Source organism: Episyrphus balteatus, chromosome 1, assembly GCF_945859705.1.
Source record: "Episyrphus balteatus chromosome 1, idEpiBalt1.1, whole genome shotgun sequence".
Classification (NCBI taxonomy): Eukaryota; Metazoa; Arthropoda; class Insecta; order Diptera; family Syrphidae; genus Episyrphus; species Episyrphus balteatus.
In genome coordinates, this window is record NC_079134.1 from 142,532,933 (window position 1) to 142,553,143 (window position 20,211).

The 20,211-nt window shown below is 29.0% G+C and overlaps 1 protein-coding gene across 1 annotated transcript in view; it reads left to right on the forward strand.

The window, feature by feature from the left end:
• The first annotated feature begins 7,711 nt into the window (after positions 1-7,711).
• LOC129906063 (BTB/POZ domain-containing protein Tiwaz) overlaps positions 7,712-20,211 on the forward strand; it is a 50,403-nt gene continuing 37,903 nt past the window's right edge. The window contains exons 1-2 of the mRNA XM_055981696.1: positions 7,712-8,383; positions 19,685-20,064. Of these exons, the coding sequence (XP_055837671.1) occupies positions 20,054-20,064 (11 nt within the window). The 5' untranslated portion in view covers positions 7,712-8,383; positions 19,685-20,053. The remainder of the gene's footprint in view (positions 8,384-19,684; positions 20,065-20,211) is intronic.

A 20,211-nucleotide genomic window follows, 5' to 3' on the forward strand; every position in this document is an offset into this window, starting at 1 on the left:
AAACTATTTATAACTTCGTTTTTTAAATTTTCTAGAATTTTTTCAATTTAACTTTCTATAGCTTCGCGTTTAGAAAATAGCCACTTTTTTGCAATTTTCTTTGACCGCTATCTACCCTATTTAATGATAAAAATCTTTAAGTACCAATTGTTTCTTTTCACAAAATTTACTTAAATTAATGTAACACTTTGAAACATTTTTGTTTCTTAGATTAATTTTAATACTACGAAGATTTCAATAACTTCTGCTGGTGAAATTATTCCAACTATTTCATCACATTCATCTGCAAGTAATTTTGCCTCAAGATAAAAGGCATTCTCCCACTAGCATCCTCATCCCACTTCTTAAGAAAAAAAAAAAAATAAGATACACTCGCGATTACCCAAAGGCACAACGAGGGGGCATCAAATTCTATAGTAAAAGGTTGGAGTGCAAGTCGCGCTACGCTGCGTCACATCGTCGTCATCCTCATCATTTTCGACGACGACGACGGTCTTAGAAGAAGGTTGGGGCCATAAAATCGTTCTACGCAGAACGTTACCCTAAGCAGGACAACAAAACGTACAAAATAGTGCTCTCGGTGAAGGTGGTAAAGTACAGAGAGAGCGAGGGTTCCTTCTTCCATCAACGAGGTAGCCATGTCATAGAGCCTTTACACTCTATCGTGTATAGGGATACCATCTCATGGATTGGGGTATAGTTACAACACAAAACTAGCCTGCGGCCATTTCATAGAAAATCCAAAACGCTACCAGGTACATGCGATATAGAAATGGAAATGCTTGTGTGTTATGATGGAAACTTCATAGGAAATGTCTTACTCTAACAAAAAGATATTATTGAGTCATATACCGAAGAGTAAGAGAGAAAACTATGAGAAATATTGGTAGTAGGAGAAACACCACAATGGTTCACAGCAGTGTTTTGTAGCAGCAAAAAAGGGACCATGGGAGAGTATAGAGCGCGGCAGCAGTGCGGTGATGGTGTGTGGATAAAATGAAAGAGAGTCAAATAGTTACCCGGAGGCAATTTGTTGCCAAGATTCAAGAAACGGGTGGCGTGCAGAGTGAGTGGAGGAGGAAGAATGTTTTGCGCTTAGTATTTCAAGGAAAACAGGAATAGAACTACGAAAGTCTTCAATGCATAGAGCACATTTTATTTTTCGTGCTAATTTTTATAAGAAAATGTGTGCTATTTGAGATATTTTGTTGTAGAATTAAGAGATGTTTCTTACTAAAAGGATGTTTGTAGAATTTAATTTCAATTAATGAATTAATAGAATTATTCATTAGAAACTAATTTCTCATAATCGTTGTCATAAACAGAAGATACATCTGTGAGCAATAAATACAGTAAAAAATATGACTTAAAAAAGTACGTATACGTCACAGTGAACATTTTTTTATATTTTATTAGACTTTGTGTAACTGCGGTATTATGTAAGCTTAATACAATCCCAAAGGTCATCTTCACTTTTTTAATTCGATGTATTTTTGAGATTAAGATTCCAAGTTTCTTTAAAGTATATTTATTGCCATCTGCAATATTATTTTTTTTTTTTTTAAGTTTCAAAGTTTTTGAATTTACGGTAATTATTTTTTTTTACAAAGATGTGTGATTGATGATGCGTTAGACTTGAGTTGGATTGCTTTATCGAAATAGTACACGATATTTGTAATAAATGGCACTAAAAGTTTTTAATTGGCAGTTAATGTTGAAAGTTCGGCTTTGCTTCAAATTATCGTATTGGAGACTAAAATAAAAGAAATTGTTGATCTAAACGCATGTTCTATTAAATATCGTCATCAAATATTTTTCAGCTTTCTCTACATTTTTATTGAGGACAGCGTATAATATATATAATTATATGGGATATTTGTTTGGAACTGGGCATTTTTAAATATTGTACTAAAATCAAAAATGTTTTGAATTTTTTAAAGATAACTGTATTTCCCACTAGCAAATCTATGTATTTTTTTCTTTTACTTTTATGCTGAGTTCACCAAGGAATTAATGTAGAAGAAGTACTTAAAAAAGTGAAAATTATAAGGTGAAACAAATTACTACACTTTTCAATTTTTTTTTTTTTCAATTTTAGTTTTTGCCACTCGCTTTAATTTGTTCTGTTGAGGCAAATATTAAGAAGGTTATATAAGTAACGCATATACATAAAACAGATACTTAAAAAAAAATTTAAGTTAGAGCAGAAGTGCTATATATATTTAACTCAAATATTTTTTATGAATTTCTGAACTACAAAAATTGACTATTTTCTTAGAAAAAGTTCTTTGTTTTTTTTTTATTTTTTATTAAAATTAATAACAACATCAGCATTTTTAGACAAAGATGTATTTTTTTCTTTAAATACATGTTGTCTTTATTTTATCATCATATCATAATAAAGCTTGTGCTTTTTTGCATTTTTTTTTTTTTCAAGTACAATTTTTTAATTTTAATTTATTCTTACTTTTTATTTTAAATAAATTGATAATAATAAAAGGTTTTGATAAAAAAGTCCTTAAAGTTTAAAATATTTAATAAAAAAATTGTGTTTTTTTATTAAGCAGTATTTATTGGTTTTTTTTTGTATATTTCGAAATCTTGATATACTCTCACAAAAACACCCACAGAAAAGTTGTGATAGACATAAAATGAGCAACTAGATTTTACGTATTGACCCTTATTACAAAGGATCTTAGAATTATTTAGTTATTTTTAATTTGTTCTTTTATGAATAACAAAAAAAATAAAAAATAAATAAATAAAATAAAAAATAAAAATTATTGCAAAACAAAATATAGTCGAGTATCTAATAATTTTTTTTAAAATCGAAAATAAAAAAAAAATTAACTTTTAAGTATATCCAATACATGTATGTAAACAGGTATTTCAGAAGCTTGTATGTACAAGTTTTTGTCATAATTACAAAGCTTTTGGCAAACGATTTTTTTTTTTTTTATTATAATTTGTTTTTGTGATATCAAAAAACAACTCTCTTACAATTTTGAGAAAATGGGACAGTTTCAAAGGTTTTAAGTAACCTTAGCCTGAGTCTTGCTTCAAAATGTTTTGAATAGCCAATACAAGCCCAATGAAAAGCTTTTGCCATTAATTAATAAAAATTATCTCAAATTTTACAAAAATTACCGTGTTAAAAAAATTCCAACACCTAACGCTGACGAAGCGTACAGATCACAAATGGGAATGTGGGCCATTTTTTAACTACACTAACTCTGAAAAAAAAAAAAGTTGGAACCAATTGCTATACCTACTTTACCTATACATTTCTGTATGAAAAAATTAAACACAGAGAAGTTAATCAGAAGCTACAGTTATATAAAACGGAAAGTAAAAAAAACCCTAAAATTTAAACGTAATACTTTATTCTGACCTTTATATCCACGCACTTATATTAAATTCACTTTTTAATATGACTCTTCACACCATAGAATTTTTTTTTTTTTTTGTAAATTGCCTGAGGACAAAAAATTCGTCCCATTATCAACAGAATTAAAAAATGGAAAATAAAAAAAAAGTAAAAATACACAAACACAAAATACCCATAAAACCTCTACCATCCACAATGTTTTGACATAATTTTACTGTTTATTTTACTTTAATCAAAATTATTGCAAGCAATCACCCGAATAACCCTAATTACCCCGCCTTCCAACTATATCAAAATTCAAAAATTATATTTATATAGCCTTTTGCTTGCTATAAGCTACACCATGTGAAAGTATAGATACGGCGACGCGACGGAAGACGGACGGCAGCGATAGAGTATATAATATGAAATAAATGGCACATTTCTTTTCGTCCCGGATCCAAAAAGTGCTACGAAATACATGAAATTTTATTCATAATCAGCATTCGGTTGGCCGCAGGCCATACGGATGACCCGAGGCGGATGGGGGTATGCCATATTATTTTCAGACTCGAAAATCCATCATTTCTGTTGAGCCTGCGGCCATCTATGGGATGAAATATTATAATTACGAGGTACACAAAACCCGCTCTCGCTCTCTTTTTCTTGTACAACCACCAGCGCCACATAGCCTGCAGCAATAGCGGCAATAGCAGCAGCAGCAGCAGTCGTAGCCGTAGCACAGCAACATCATCTGCAGAGCCATCTGGTGAACGTGAAACGTAGGTGAGGCGAGCTCTATGTATGGTGTTGTGATGCGATGTTGAAGAACGTTAATGCAGGAACGTTTTATACGTTTCGTTTTGGTGTTAAATGTGACAGGGGAGTAAGCCGAATGCAGAACTTGTTTGATGGTATTTTTGTGATGTGAGACGGGTTGGGTAGAAGGTCGGTGGTTGGCGCGCATGTGGGCAAAATGAGAGGGTGGGTTGGGTCAGCCGGTCTCGGTTTTAGTGGCAGATGATGTTGGTTGATGATGATGACGAAGAGGAAGGACGACACAGAGATTATGACCAAGACGATGAAGTCATATTACAAAAGTACTGTTGTGAGACTTATGTTAACTATTTGGGCAGACATATCCTGTGTTGGTTTTATTTTTTTTATTTTCTATTTCCTGTGTTTTTTTTTCTGTTTTGTCTGAATTTCAAGAAGGAAGCTTAGAAATTAGATAATATTTTTATATTCATGAAAGAAGAGAATTTAATGTCTCTCTTTATTTATGTTTTATTGTACTCTTAACATAATCATATTTTAATTGTAAAGGTAGAAAAGAAATGACATTAATTTCCTTTGATTTTATTTAAGAAACGTGATCTCTGATGTGACCCATTTTTATCTTGAATCCAAGGTCGTGGTCTGCATAAGTAGGAACGACGTGGGTGATTTTTTATTAAATAATAAAATGGATGTGTAAAGTTCATTATAAGCCATAGTGGGACGACCCACATTTGAAATTATTAAAAACTCTTGGGTTAGTTCTCAATAACGACCCATGACACAGTTCAAAGAAATGAAAACAATAAAGGAATATAGAAAAAAATAAAAAAAAAATTATGGAACTTTTGTTTTCAGTGAAACTTGATGACTAACTGTGTTCTTTTTTGGTTAATTTCATGTTTTACTTCATAATTTTTTTAATTTAATTAAAATTTTCCATATTATTTTATTTAATTTAGCGAAAAAAAAAAGAATTAAAAAAATAAAACAAAATTAAGTTCGCTGCTCAACTCTTTTGTTTATGAAAAAAAAATATATTTTCTGCATTGTAGTTGGTAAATAAAAACAAAGTTATATGTATGAGTTAAAAGAAATGCTTCTTAATTTGTACCACTATTCAGCTGGCAGAAAAAAAACATAACAATGATTTTCGTGGCCAAATTAATTGGATTTTGGGACACTGAAGGACTTAAATGTGTGAAATAAAATATCATAATGTAAAAGATCCTTTTGTTTGAATTCGAATTTGAAGTGAAAAAAAAAACAAAGACGTCGAAATTAGCAGTTAAAAACGAATTTGGAAGCAGGTAATTGTGCATCGAAAAAGTGTCGTCATCGTTTTTTTTTATTGCTTCGGATTCAGTATCAGGGTATCAAATTATTAATTTTTTTTTATATTTAAACATATATGTATATGAAATAGTACAATAAAAACATAAAATAATAATTTATTGTTTTGGCAGATTTGCTCTAAATTGTATTTCGTTTGGAGAGTGTTTTAACCGTCTGTCGGCACAAGGGTGCGAATTTGGCAGGACAAAAATAAAAAAAATTACGATTTTTCAAAAAAGTGGTCACAAAAAAAGTCTCTTTATAAGGATGAAAATATTTTTTTTCGGAATTGTGAATACAATATTCGAATTCCTCGGAATATTCTACATCAATTTCATACTTGATTCTCTATAAAATATTGTGACCGAAAAAAGTTCTAGCGACATGAAAAAGTATAAACCAAATTCGCACCCGTGTGCCTATCACGTCACAAAAAAGAGGTGTGCCTACAGAGGGTTAAAGTTTTTGGAAAGATGCGATGGTAGTGAAAATTGACACACACACACTTTTCCGAAACGCGTTTGGTTCCCTTGAAAATAAAATTTCATTCCCAGAACTAAAATAATCGAATCTTGTTATATGAGCCAAACGGCTCTAAAGATACGTTTACTGTTGCAAAAAAGGTTCCCACTTTAAAAATTAAAAAAAATATATTTTTTTGAATCGTTATTAAACTTCCCGTAGAACCATTTCCTTTATTTCTGACTTTCTCGTAAGCGGCTAAACCGAAAGTAAAGTGTAAAATAACGTTTAGCAATTGTTGAATTTTTTCTAAATAATTTAAAAATGTGTTTGTGAAAAATAATTTTTTTTGAAAATAGAACAATGATTTTTTTAATAATTGTTTTCAAGTGTTTTATATTTTGTAATGTTTTAGTTATAACTATTTTCTGAAAGGTGGCCGGTAACTGGAGACGGCCGCAAATAGGCAACTCTACCCTATCGCGATTTTAAAACGTGCAGAATGTCAAAATTAACGGTGGCCTTTAGAAAATATTATTTCATTATTTCTTTGCAAAAACAATTTTTCGAAAACGAGCTTTTGTGAAACATTGTTCTTAAAAAATGTATCAATAATTTTTTAAAAATGGATTTTTTTTTTATTCCAAAAATTGATTGAAATTTTTAATAAATCAAAAAGGTCTTCTTTATTTTTTTAACTGGCATTATTTTACATTAATGAACGAAAAAAAGTAGTTGTCTGTAAAGCCGGTTTACGGACGATGATTTTACGTGATAACGTCATAAAAAACAGGTCGTGAGTTAAAAATTATTTATTTGTCAACTTTCTTGTAAAAAAAATTATAAGATAATAAATCTTATAGTAAAGTACTTAAGCTAAAGATTAAGACCGAACATATTTTTAATAAACTATGTATTACTTGGTTTTGAAATTTTTTTTGAATTTTTTCAATACTACTGTTAGCCTTACAATAAATTTATCTATCCATTAAAAAAAAATCAACTTTCTACTACATCGCATTAAGAAAATAGCAACTTTATTTAAATTTTGTTTTACCCCTATTTACCCTATAAAATGACGGATTTTTTTAAAATCCTTCAAATGTATTCAACTTTAGGTTATTATCTTTCAAATTTCTTTCAAATTAGCTGTAGAAGATTTTTGTACAAATTTCAAGTGAAACGGGAGAAAATGGCGTCACTTTTTCGTGGTGGCTGCCATGGTTCATCGATTTATAAGACGTTATCACATCAAAACAAAAAAGTTAAAAAAATGCCTTCCTTCCTCAATAGAAGTATCAGTTATAAATATTTATGCATACTCTACGAACATTGTTCCAAGAAGAAAAGATCATTCGTTTTCATGTACCTACCTACAAATAAAAAAAAGGACACAAATCTATTGCAGCAATTAAATGAAATTGTGCCTTTTTTTAATCTCATTCAACAGATCTTTTATCTCTAAACATCTCTAATCGTAAATAAGTTAAGCGCATTAACCGATTCATGTGTACGTATACATTTGACTCTGACCCTCAAACAACTACTATACCTTAACTTGCATAAGATGTACTCTTAAAATATTATGAAAGAGAGTTTTATAAAGTAAAATAACAACAAATACAAACATCTCTTAAAAAAATTGAAGGTTTCATTTCAAAATAAATTTGTTTCTTGCAAATTGGCTCGTTTCGTTCGTCGTTTAACACCCAAAGCAATTTGTTCGTTTTCAGTCGTTATTGGACCGCTGTTGATTGCTGTTGTTGGTTAGTCTCGATACAATAAAAAAAAACCGCAATTAAAAATAAGTGGACTTTTTCAAACAATAATTTCGGGCAACCTCTAAACAATAAAAAATTTTGTTTAAAAATAATATTTTATTTCCGGTAACATATTATTTTATTTATTTAAAAGTTAAATTTTTTCTAAGGGCAAATTTTTTATAACAAATATTAATCGGGTCCTTTTGTAAAAGAAGGACATTCTTCTTATCAAAGTCGGGAAACTGAATTACTTACAAATTAGTTTTTGGCACTCAAGTCGAAATTCATCTAGTTTCTTTTTTTGTTAGTTTGTTTAGTTTCGAAATTCTTTTGCACAACTTGATAGGTGTCGAAATGTATTAGCCCACGTGCATGGTATTGTTGTTGCTGCGATATAAAGTGCTAAAGGATATTTAGATACTTGTTGCGTGTTTCTAAACAATACAAACAAAAATCAGAGTTTGGTGTCAATTTATTGGTAGCGCGCCGGACAAGCTACTGATTTTAAGATAAGAATTGTATGACTATAAAAAAGAAAAGAATCATCATAACAGTGTGGTAACGAAGTGATACGAATATTTTATTTTGAATTTCAATTTAAGTTTTTTGAAAAAAACGAAAAATATTTTTGAAGTGCGTTTCAACAACAATAAACAATGATATGATAGTAATTCAATTGGTAAGTTCAGCCAAATTTTAAGAACAGTTTAATTTTGTCATAAAATAAATCATTCAAAATTTTGTTAACCTTTTCCTGAAATAAAAATTAAATGTTTACTATTGTTTGAAGTCCTTTCAGTAGTATTGAAAATTAGTGAATACTTTGATAATTTGTTCTTCATTTTCAAAGGTACCTATTAAATATTCAAATTCCTGATGTTCCAACAGATGAATGCAAATCTTATGAGTTTTAGAAATAAATTGAAATAATCGTAGCGGCAATTTTTTTCCTTTTTTTGCTTTTAAACGTTAATGTGCACATTTTATAAAAAAAAAAGTCGGGCGCAAGAACTCTGTAAGGTGATTTTAATCAACTTGAGTGTGCTGAATTCAAAAAAGTTTACAGATTTTTTCCATCACGTCTAGTTTTTGAGCTCTGCTCATCACAATTTTAGCTATAAGGTTCCAAAAACTAATTTTAAATGAAATCTTTTTTGACATTAGATCTAAAAATATTATTTTTCCGTAATATTTTGCTATTTTTTCAACCGAATCAGGAGTCGAAAACTGAAATTTACTTCAAATCTGCTTCAAAAACCATAAGTTACCTTGACCTCCAAGATTTTGAGATATCATGCCTTTCTATACCAAATATCTATAAGAAAAAAATAATTTTGAAAATAAAAATAAACGTATTTAAGACGATAAAATATGGCTTTTGAATATTGCATTTATGTAGTTTTGAGAAAAAAAAAAATTTAACGGTGATGAAATTCAACGCACAAAAGTACCACAAAAACGCGTTTTTGACCTGTTAATATTTAAATATTTCGAAAACTTGACGTGCAAGTGAAATTTTGTCTTCAGATTCGGAATCAGCACACAAAAGTCCTATAGAAAAGTATGGTTTGGTTCAAGCTCCATTTTCGTTGCCGACCAGTGTTGTTTTCTATGATATTAGAAACGTTAATACTAAAATTCAATCAGTCTACTACTTATTTTCAATAGCTAATGGATAATAATTCTTGCTGTTGTCCGCAAAGTAAAAGACTGATTTTGTTTTATTGGAGTAGGAGTTCAAAAGTACATGGAAATAGTTATCATAAAAGAATTAGAATGTTTGATTAAATGTATTTAAAATGCAACAAAATATATAGGAGTAGGCACAGTACAGAAAAACTCTTCTATCTACCCTTCCGCTATGAATCTAAAGTAGCCTAATATCTCAAAATAATTATATATATTAACCACTCTTTACCATGCAAATTTCATGTAAGTCAACTTCATTTGGTGTCATAGGATTTCGAAACATTTTTTGTTAAGTTAGAAAAACATTTCAAACGGAAAAAGGCTAATGTCGGTTTTTCGTACAAAAATCATCTTTGACAAAAATGTATCATCAAAATAGAATGTAATAGTTTCGTAAAGGCAAAATTGAAAATTTGTGCTTAAGAAAGTATTTCAGATGAATACGCTCTTCTTTTAATAAGTTTTTGAAACAATAAAAAAATCAAGAAAAATACATACATATAACTTTTTTCTTACAAGAAAGTGTTCCCTTTCCTGAAATAATTCGTGGAATAAAAATAAAATATGGGAATAACCAAGAATACTGAGACCTCAGTACTTAAATATAACCCAATCAATTTAGTCATGAAATTGCGCGGGACAATATGAAAATAGTGATGTAAGTTTTGACATTGAATATTGTATGTGACACAGTTTTCGTCTAAAATAAAAATCAAACACTTATTTAATAGGTAGGTACATAACTTAGTTTTCTACATACAAATAATACTTTGAGAGCTGTCCAAAAAATGACAAAAAAAAAACGAAAAACTTCACTAAAAGTACACTGAGGGAAAAGCCACCATAAAACAACGTAAAATCAATGAAAACCACATTGATTTAACTATTATTCGGAATGATTTTGCGTTGAAGATGGACATTTTAAAATCAACGTGGAAAATAGGTTAATTTTTGATGGTTTCGTATCTTAAACTCACATAAATCAAAGTAGTTCAACTTTGAAACAACGACGTTTCAACTTTAATTTATTTTTTCCCTCAGTGTATACTCGGCAACCCTAATAAAATGAATAAAAAATCACTAAGAGAAATATCATAGGTACATTTTGGCTGAACATAGTCCAGACTCTAGATACTGTTTAACCCGCAAATTAATTCCGCAAGGAACTAATTTGTTTCAAATAATGCAAAAAACCGGTCCCGGGGGATCTGGGTCCAAGCGAAAAGGGTTTTCAGCCGGTATGTATTATTACTATGTTCTTACTGAAATTTTCTTTGGAAATTTCAGGCCCGATTCAAATGAATTACTTTTTTTCAGTAAGGTAACTTCTCAGCCACATTAGCAAATTTGAGTGAAACTCTAAAATTCTAACTTCTTAACATCTTTGTAAAGCTTTTGAAAAAATCTTTAAACTTGATTTAAATTATCAAGTCCGCAGTTGATAAGTCAGAATAAAACTTATGTTTTGTCAACAGCTTCAAAGATTTTTTGAAATACATATTTGAAGCTTTGCTATAGGCTAATAAAATTAAAAATAATTCTCTTTTTGAACCAGACTGAATAGGTGTCACAAACGACCACTTCTATGATATCAGAAACTCACCATGTCGCAGTCGTTATATTATGTATAAAGAATATGCAGTGCTTAAGAAGACTGAGTTACACAATTCAGGTGGGGCTATAATTTTATTCAAGAGAAGCTAATTCATAAAAAAATATCATCTTCCATATTCATTAGCACTATTCAAAAAAGTTTTGCATGTCAGAAACACCTAGGCCATATAATCAATTTAATTTTTTTCAATTTCAATTTTCTCACATTGCAAAACACAGGGAGCGGGTCAAAATTCTGACTTCAAATTCTAATTTACAAAATTCTGCTTTTTTCAAAAAAATTCTGTTTTTCAAAATTCTGTTTTTTTTTATTCTGTCGTTTACTAAACCAAAATACACCTCATTAATATTTTTTTAGGTTGGTATTTTTTAGTTGACCAATTAAATAATGTTCAATTATTTTTTTTCGAAGATATTTATCATTAAAAACCTTTTTTTAATATTTTTAAATTTATTGATCTATCAAAATAATAATAATGAATATTACAAAAAATTGACAAAGTACTGTAAGTCAGTAAACTCAAAAAGGCAACATCGAATTTTGTAAAACCGAATTTTGAAAAACAGAATTTTAAAAAGCAGTATTTTGAAAGCAGAATTTTGACAAAAGAATTTTGACCCTTAACCTAAAGCACAATATTGTGGAATATCGATTTTTGTTTATAGCATTGCAAAAAAAAAAAATTTGGGGAAGGTGGCCTAAAATGGCCCCCCTAAGTGAAATGTCCCATATCTCGAAAAAAGGAACATTCAAACTTATGTAAATGTTATATACTTTTCAAAGTTTAATATATTACTCTCACATTTTTGTGCTTGCTAGTTAAAAAAATTCCAAAAAGTATTTAAATTTTTTAATTTTCAAGACGTCTACTGATCAAATTTACCCGGGTAAAATGCCACACTGTCCAAATATACGTGATTTTAAATGAAATATCGAGTCAAAGGGTTCCTTTTCGATTTTCTTTTAACAAGTGGTGCTTAATCCCCCCCAAAATTTCTGTGAGACATTCAAAACCCTGTTCCTGTTGGTTTCTCATCTCCTTACTGTAGTTTTTTTAACGGAATCAAGAACTTTCCTCAGTCCAGGGCTTGCTCTCTGTAGATCGTTTATGTTTAGCAACCATTTTCACAATAAAAAAATGAAAATGTAAAAGTCAGTTAAAAATGCCATGTTAAAGTAAGTATGCCATTTTACCCGAGTACTAAGTAGGCCATTTTGCCCATTTTCGGTTTTTTGAATTTAAGTTTTATACCGAAAAATCTAAAATGGTTCTAAGCCAACTTATTACATTGAATTATTAAGAAATACTTCATACATACGTATATTAACTTCTTTTTCCAAAATGCAAAGTTTTTTATACTTTTTTTTGGAAAAAAAAATTTCATAAAATTATAACGAGTGTACTTGTTGAGGTGGTTAGAGACAGTTTGACCTGTCGAATTTTAAATAATGGCTTGAAGTTGCTAAAACTTCGTATCTGTCGGTTTTGCCAGATTAACTTAAAAATCGCGTTCATAAAACTTTCTAATTATGTTCGATTCTACGATTTCTAGCAAGTAGGCCATTTTACCTTGGGGTGCCATTTTAGGCCACTTTCCCCTAACTTTTTTTTATTCCGAAACAAGCTTTGAAATTATAGTTATTTAGTTATTTGATGTAGTTACACCCCTAATAACAGTAATTTCAATTAGTTATCAAAAGAGCAGTGCCATTTCTGCGGACAACATTTATTAATGTGTAGTAAATATTTTTTGGAAGACATGTAAGAAACTATGAAGAATATTGTGTATGAGTGCCATGAGTGGCACTGAGCTAAAAAATACCTACAATTAATAGACTAAAATTTGTTTTTAAATCATTTGAATCTCAGATTATATTTAATGTAAAGAAACAGAAATAAATATTTTTCTTGGCAAAACGACTACATTTCTAGTATCTAGATGCAAACATACCCATAATCGCATTATTGGATTTTCACCAGTTTTTGTAAATAGAAAATTATAGCCTGTTCTCCACAAATAAAATTCCATTTTTTTTTTCTATTTTATCATACAATATGCAAAGACCCAAATCTAATTTCGACACATTTTGTAAATTGCGAATTTTTCGTCCTTAGATTAGAATGCGATGAGATGTTATTTAATAGTGAGTGTCAAATACCTTAGAGCTTTATTTATCTTACTAAATTATCATTTCTTCTTATTCGTCAAAATCTTTCCGATTTAAAATGTTCTACTTATTTAATTTGATGTTTCCAATTAATAAAACAGAAACTCTTTCAAGAACTTGTCAGCCCTCTGGGTGATATAACTTTGAAGTAAAAACCTTAATATTTTTGACATGAGTGTGTAAGAATGAGAATTAAAAAACAATGACCTTTCTTCTTTCGAGGTCATTTTCGTCTCGATAAAAAACCAACAATTTAAGGTTTTTTTTTTTTTATTTCTGTCAAACTGCCCACAACCCAAATGAACGTTTATTTATTTTCTTTTATTAACTTCCATTGTATAAACTTACCCCTGAAGACTTAAATTTTATTTATTAGTCAAAAGCATGTATGTACTCTCTCACATACGAAAAAATATTTTTTTGACTTATTGAAAGATGAAAAATCTTTCAGCCAAGTATATGACAGCCTAAAAGTTGTAATTTCTGTTTCTTTTTTTAGTATCGCCGCAGGGTTGAACTGCATTTTGGTGTCCGATTTTTTTTTTCTTCACTTGGCACATCAGAAAAAATGTTGTTTCGTTTATGAAAAAAATTAATACAGTGGGACTCAAAAGTTTGAGAACAAATAATATATTTTTTTGAAATATTGAAAAAAAAAATGTTCAAGTTGCCAAATTCTTCAATTTTTTAAATTTTTGTTTTCGATATTTTACGAAATTGCTCTTACAAAAACCTTTTATGGAGTCTCTATAATTGAGAATAATTTAGTTGATATTCTTGGAGTCACCAAAATTTCAAAATCTTTTATTTTGTAAGTGACTTCTTAGTCATTCAAACAGAAGAAGTGTAGGAAGTACCGTAATCTCAGTTTGAAATTTCGACATGGTTGACTTAAAAAAATTCTTACTTTTTCTGAAATAATAAGCTTTCAGATGATATAAAATTTATTACAAGTTGTCATATAAGAAAATGGATTTAAAGGTGATGAAATAAAAAAAATTAAGTTTTTTGACTTTTTAAGGTTTCACCTCTAACATTTGTGAATTGGACACATGATTTTTTTTTTGTCAGAGCAAGAATTTGGGTATTTCCACACTTTTGACATTCACTGTAAGTCCTCTATATATCTTTAGCCGTTTAAAGGCTGAATTGTATTAATTTCATGCATTCCACAAAAAAATCCAACAAATAAAAAAAAATATTTTTTTTTTGGTTTAGTGCTTGCTACACAATTCTCTTCTACCATACTCATACGTATGTAGTACGATTTGCCAAAAATTAAACAACCGTGCAAATAATGTGAAGACAACAATCGCCAATGGCGACTTTCATTATTTTTTTATATATATTTTTTTTTTTTTTATATTTTCTCTTTAATTTAAAGGACAACAAAAGTGCTGGCTAAAGTTGCCCAGTTCGGTTTTTTTTTCTTTCTTATTTTATTTCAATTTCAGGGACTTGACTAATAAATATATATTATTGCTGCGGGATGTTAAGAAAAGCAAAAAAAAAAAAAAAAAACATAAATGTCGGAGGTGAAACTGCGTGCAAATACAATGTTTATTGGAGGGGGTAAAGGTACGGGGGATGAGTAAGATACGACTCCAAAAATACAATAAAATAAATAAGTTTTCTAAGTATAATTCATTTATTTTTAAAATGGAATCAACTTTTTTTTCATTATTTTATTATGACCCACTAACGTTTGCAAAAATAAATTTTCAATTATTTGAGTTTTTATCAAAAAGGATTAAAATAAAATTATAATAGGTAAAATTTTTTGAGAACCACCTTAATGTAGGTATATTTTTTTTGTCCTACACACACAACAATATTACCAAGCAACAACATATACGGGCATATAATAAATTAATTTAATTAAATTATTATTATACATCAAAAGATAAAACTACTACATTATTTTTAAAAAATTAAATGAAAACAATACTCCATTCCCAGAATACTCTACATGGGATTAATGAAATGGAAAAAAGAAAGAAAAATATCCCTTTGGCTCGGGATTTAAAGGTATTCCTTGTTTTGTTTGTGTGTTTTTTTTTTTTTTTTTTATTTTCACCTCCTTTTACAATTAGTTAATTAATTTCATTTTTAAGGATCATTAAAAAATATTGTAAGGTCATTTTTAGTATTTTAATTTCATTTATTTAAAATCAACGCATTTATTGGAATCTATATTTTTAATGAAAGGTAGCAAAATATCAGAAAGTGTTTCATATATTTTATTTAACAAGAAAAACTAACGCAGAATAAATTTATTATAATTATGTGAGAAATGATGTATCTTTACAAACAATCAGATTTTCTATAAATAGAGGTTATTTCCTTTGAAATACAAAAACAGTTTGCATTCAATAAACAAATCTGTCAGCATGACATTAATTTAGTAAATATGAAAAATATGAAATTCAAAAACTCACTGTTAATACCTATTTATAATTGGTTTATATAAAGTACTTGCATTGCGATACAGTGGACAAAATTTTTGAAGTCACCAAGAGTTTTTGAATCAATCATGTAGAAGAAATAAACTGTACAAGTTGACCTTCCCAAGATTTAAAAAAAAAAAATTTTTGAGATGTTTTTTTAATATTTTTTCATATATTTTAGTTGACATAGAAATATTATACTTTAATCTATTATAAAATAACATTTTCATGGATATGTTTGGAATGATATTTCTATATTTATGATAGTTTAAACAGAAAGTGATCAAAATCAAACAACGGCGTTACTTTACTGCAAATTTCAATTTTATTTGTAAAATCATATATTTTATTCCGGATATTTTATTTAAACCTATAGGAACAACGTTAGTCTCCTATGAAGTTGAATCACAGAAAAATTAATTTCAATTAAATATTCTTAATAGTTTATTACCAAAAATCTGCTTTAAAACTTTAAATACCTACCACTGCCCTACCAAGATAAACCACAATGTTAACGTGATGTATAAACAATTTGATCAACATTTGGGTTCCAAACTTGTTAAAGTAAATAATGTTAGTTTTATAACTTAATAAAGTTTTTCTACTAATTTGTAGAAATAAAGTAAAAATGAAATTAGGGTTTTTCTGAGCGTTTTTGTTTTTAATTACACTGGTCAACAAGGTTTTTGCCACAAGAACTAAAATATACTTTTCTAGTAGTTTTGGATGTGCTGAACTCGAATCTGAAGTCAGAAATTTTTTATTGGCCTCCGTTTTTGAAATATTACCGTTAGAAAATGCCAAAAAACGTCATTTTGGCTGTTTTCGAGGTTATGTTTTTATGTGGGGTAATTTATTATGAATAAATTTGTAACGGTGCCTATAAGAACTGGTCTTATTCTTTCAAAAAATGTTTAAATCTGTCCGATATCTCTTTTACTACCCGAGATATTTAAAATTTAAGTCGCGGTCTTTGGCTCAGAAACAGCACTGGCCAACCAAATTAAACTTTTTTTGTCATAAGAACCAAAATATACTTTTCTGAAGGTTTTTTGGTTGCTGAATTCGAATCCGCAGTCAGAAAAATTCTATTAGCCTTCGTTCTTGAAATATTAGTGTTATATTTCAAGAACGGAGGCTAATAGAATTTTTCTGACTGCGGATTCGAGTTCAGCAACCCAAAAACCTTCCGAAAAATATATTTTGGCTCTTGTGGCAAAAATTCTGTGACCAGTGACTTAAACTTTAGATAAAGTTTAGTTTCTCTTTGGCTTATTAACTAAAATTTAAGATATCTCGAGCAATAAAAGATATATCGGGAAAATTTAAACAGTTTTTAAAAGAAGAATATCTGTTCTTATAATCACCGTTACAAATTTGTTTTCAATGAATTACCCCACACAAAAACAGAACCTCGAAAACAGCCAAAATGACATTTTTTATCATCTTATAACAGTAATATTCAATCAAATTCTTCTGACTTCAGATTCGGATTCAGCACCCCAAAAACTACTAGAAAAAGTATACTTTGGCTCTTGTGGCAAAAAAAAAGTTAAATTTTGTTGACCAGTGTTATATACAATAAAAACTTTGTTAATTTTTATTCAAATACAGTCGAACTCCTCGAATTTCCCTCTTACCCAAACCAATTTTTTGTGTCCCGAGAAAATTTGCCTTAGAGGGAGTCAAACCTTGTATGTAGTATTTTTTGGAGAATCTCCAGAGGGGTTTTTGGAATTTTTTTGGACTAAAACTGACGGTAACTACTCGCATACACAAATTTCGGATAAGTTTAATTATTTCGAAAGCAGCTTCAACGAAAAAAATTCAAATCTTAGTTTTTAGGCAAGGTTATCTTTTCAAGATTTTGATTTGTTCATAAAATCGTTTTTTTTTTTTTTAATTTCAAATCTGATTTTCTGCCAAACGAAATTTGTGCATACAAGAGATAAATATAATATTGTAATATGAATCAGAAATAAAAGTATGAAAAAAATTAATTTTAAGATTTTAAAAAAACATTTTGATTTTATTTTATTTTTTGAAAAATTAAGTTCTTGAAAACGGGACATTGACTTTTTTTTTTGAAATTTCAGTTTTATTATTGATTTCTACAAAATGACATACCTACTTTTTCCAAAAAAAAAAAAAAAATATTTACCTATAAAAAATTAGTTTTTTTTTTTCAAAAATGGCTAGAAATCTTTTGAAATTAAAAATTTATTTTTTCTAAAAATACATCTTAATAAAATAAATGAAATTCCATAGTTCTTGTTATGGAGCTCAGTATGATTCAATATGTGAATGAACACTGCAGTGAAAAAAAATATTAGATTTATAAAAATATGCTAATGGTGAATAAAATTAAGAAGACTATAACATAAATATATATATATTTTATACTTACATATATAAAAAATAATTAAAAGTAAAATTTGTGATATAAATTTTAAAATAAATTTAATAAATTGTGATTTTTTTTTAACTTATGATTAGGTAAGCTCAATGGTTTCAAGATTCTTCTCAACTTAACATTACTTTTTTTACTGACACTTTATTATCAAAAATATTTTCGATGTCTTAAAATTGACTGAAATTTTTTAAAAATTGTTTTTGAAGTTATTAATTAGGTCTCTCACAGTGACGGTTAAAATACTTTTTTTATTTTCAAAAATAATCAAATTGACACTTCTTGGCCCAGTTTAATTTTAGTCAATGAAATAAAGGTATGAAATTATACCTATTACCTACGTAAATTTTGTACAAGAGAGACAATAAAATCTATGTCCAAACTCCAAGTGACTCACTCGTGCCGATGAGTGGGACCATTTTGTCTCTCTGCTGTTGAAAATTCTTGTGTTTAACAAAAAAAAAAAATTATTCATTCTCGAATAAAGGAATTAAAAAAGTTACTCTATTAAAAATGACCTACTGATTATCTTCTATTTAAAGGGGAATTTAATTACTTGGAAATTTTCAAAAAATAATTTCAATTCAAAGAATTTTATTAGCTCAAAGCACAAAATGTTTCCAATTTCTAACCCCGCAGCAAATGTCAAATAAAATTAAATATTTTATATCCTAAACAAAATAATTTCTATATTCTATACACAAACACATAAAATTTCAATATTTTTCTATTACTCTCATCGAAATTACATTCACATTCAAAAGTATTAATTCTAACTAAAAAATAGGAAAAACAACATGAATTTGACATAAAATACATAAAACTTTGGCAAATAAACTAAAATATAACCAAGAACTGCGAACCCTATTGGGTAAATAACTTGAGGCTAAAAAACATAAAACATTTCAATTTCGATAAAAACAAAAAGCCTATATAAAATATATATATTTTTCAATGCGATGCAGGCAGAATAGAACAGGCATATCTCTATAATCGCTCGACACACCGCCGCCGACATTCATTCATCCAGAACCATGATCAAGTTGCTTTTTCTGCTTACAAATAATGATAGTACAGAGCCTCTGCTCTCTGTATCGGTGTGATGGCTCTGTGTAAATTCATAAAATTTTGTTACAATTTTCCTCCACCATCCATCATCCCCTTGGCCAAATAACCATCATATAACAACCCCTAAATAATCATTAATCGTCGTATAAACATCGCAGAGTCATCATTCATCAGCTTCAGCACCATCATCGTAAATTTCACCAAAAAAATATGTTTGTGTGTGTGTATAGAGTCTATTTGTATAGTGTAGAAAGTTGTGTTGTTTATTCAAATTGCCATAATCAACTATTTAATGAAAATGCTCATCAAATTCAATAGCAAACGCGGGTCTAAAGTTTGTTTCATTCTCCCAAAAAACAAGACAAAAAAAAAGTCCTGACATGGGACATCGATAGAATGATATATCTATTTACAGCCCCCAAAAATTAGGCACAAAATCATCCCCCCCATCCCAATCCTTTCCATCGTCACACACATCCTTGATGATGGGGATGTATTATTAGAAAATATTTGTCATTAGAATATTTATTGGCAATCACGCTAAATGGGTTTTTCATTGAATGTCTATTTTTGAATTTTCAGTGGAAAATGGTTGACATTTGAATAATAATCGGACACAAGGACCGAGGAGAGTGCCAAGAATCCGGTGATATCACTTCCGGCGGTATTTTATTTCAGACAACACACTGGACTGGAAAACCTGAATTCGACAACAAAACACAACACAGCACAACATCCAAAAAAGAACAAAAAGAGAAAATTTTGAAATCCAAAAGAGAGTTGCGCAGAGAGGATTTTTTCTCTTCCCGCTACGCAGCATCCAAGACACAAAAAAGTATCTGCAACATTTACAGTTTCTAGCAACATTGAATCTATCTATATCGTTGACTTTGGTCCATTGGAGCTGGATTCGTTGCCAAAATTTTAGTTTAGTTTAGACGGTCGGCTCGAATGCAAGTCAGGTAATGCAAAAAAATCGGTTTTTGAAAAACATGAAAAATGAAAAAAAAAAGAATGTATTTTGAAATCACAGTTCAACATGTGCTTGTTTCCTCTTTGTGTAACCACTCTCGTCGTCGTCGTCGACTATACGATGACTCTACACGACG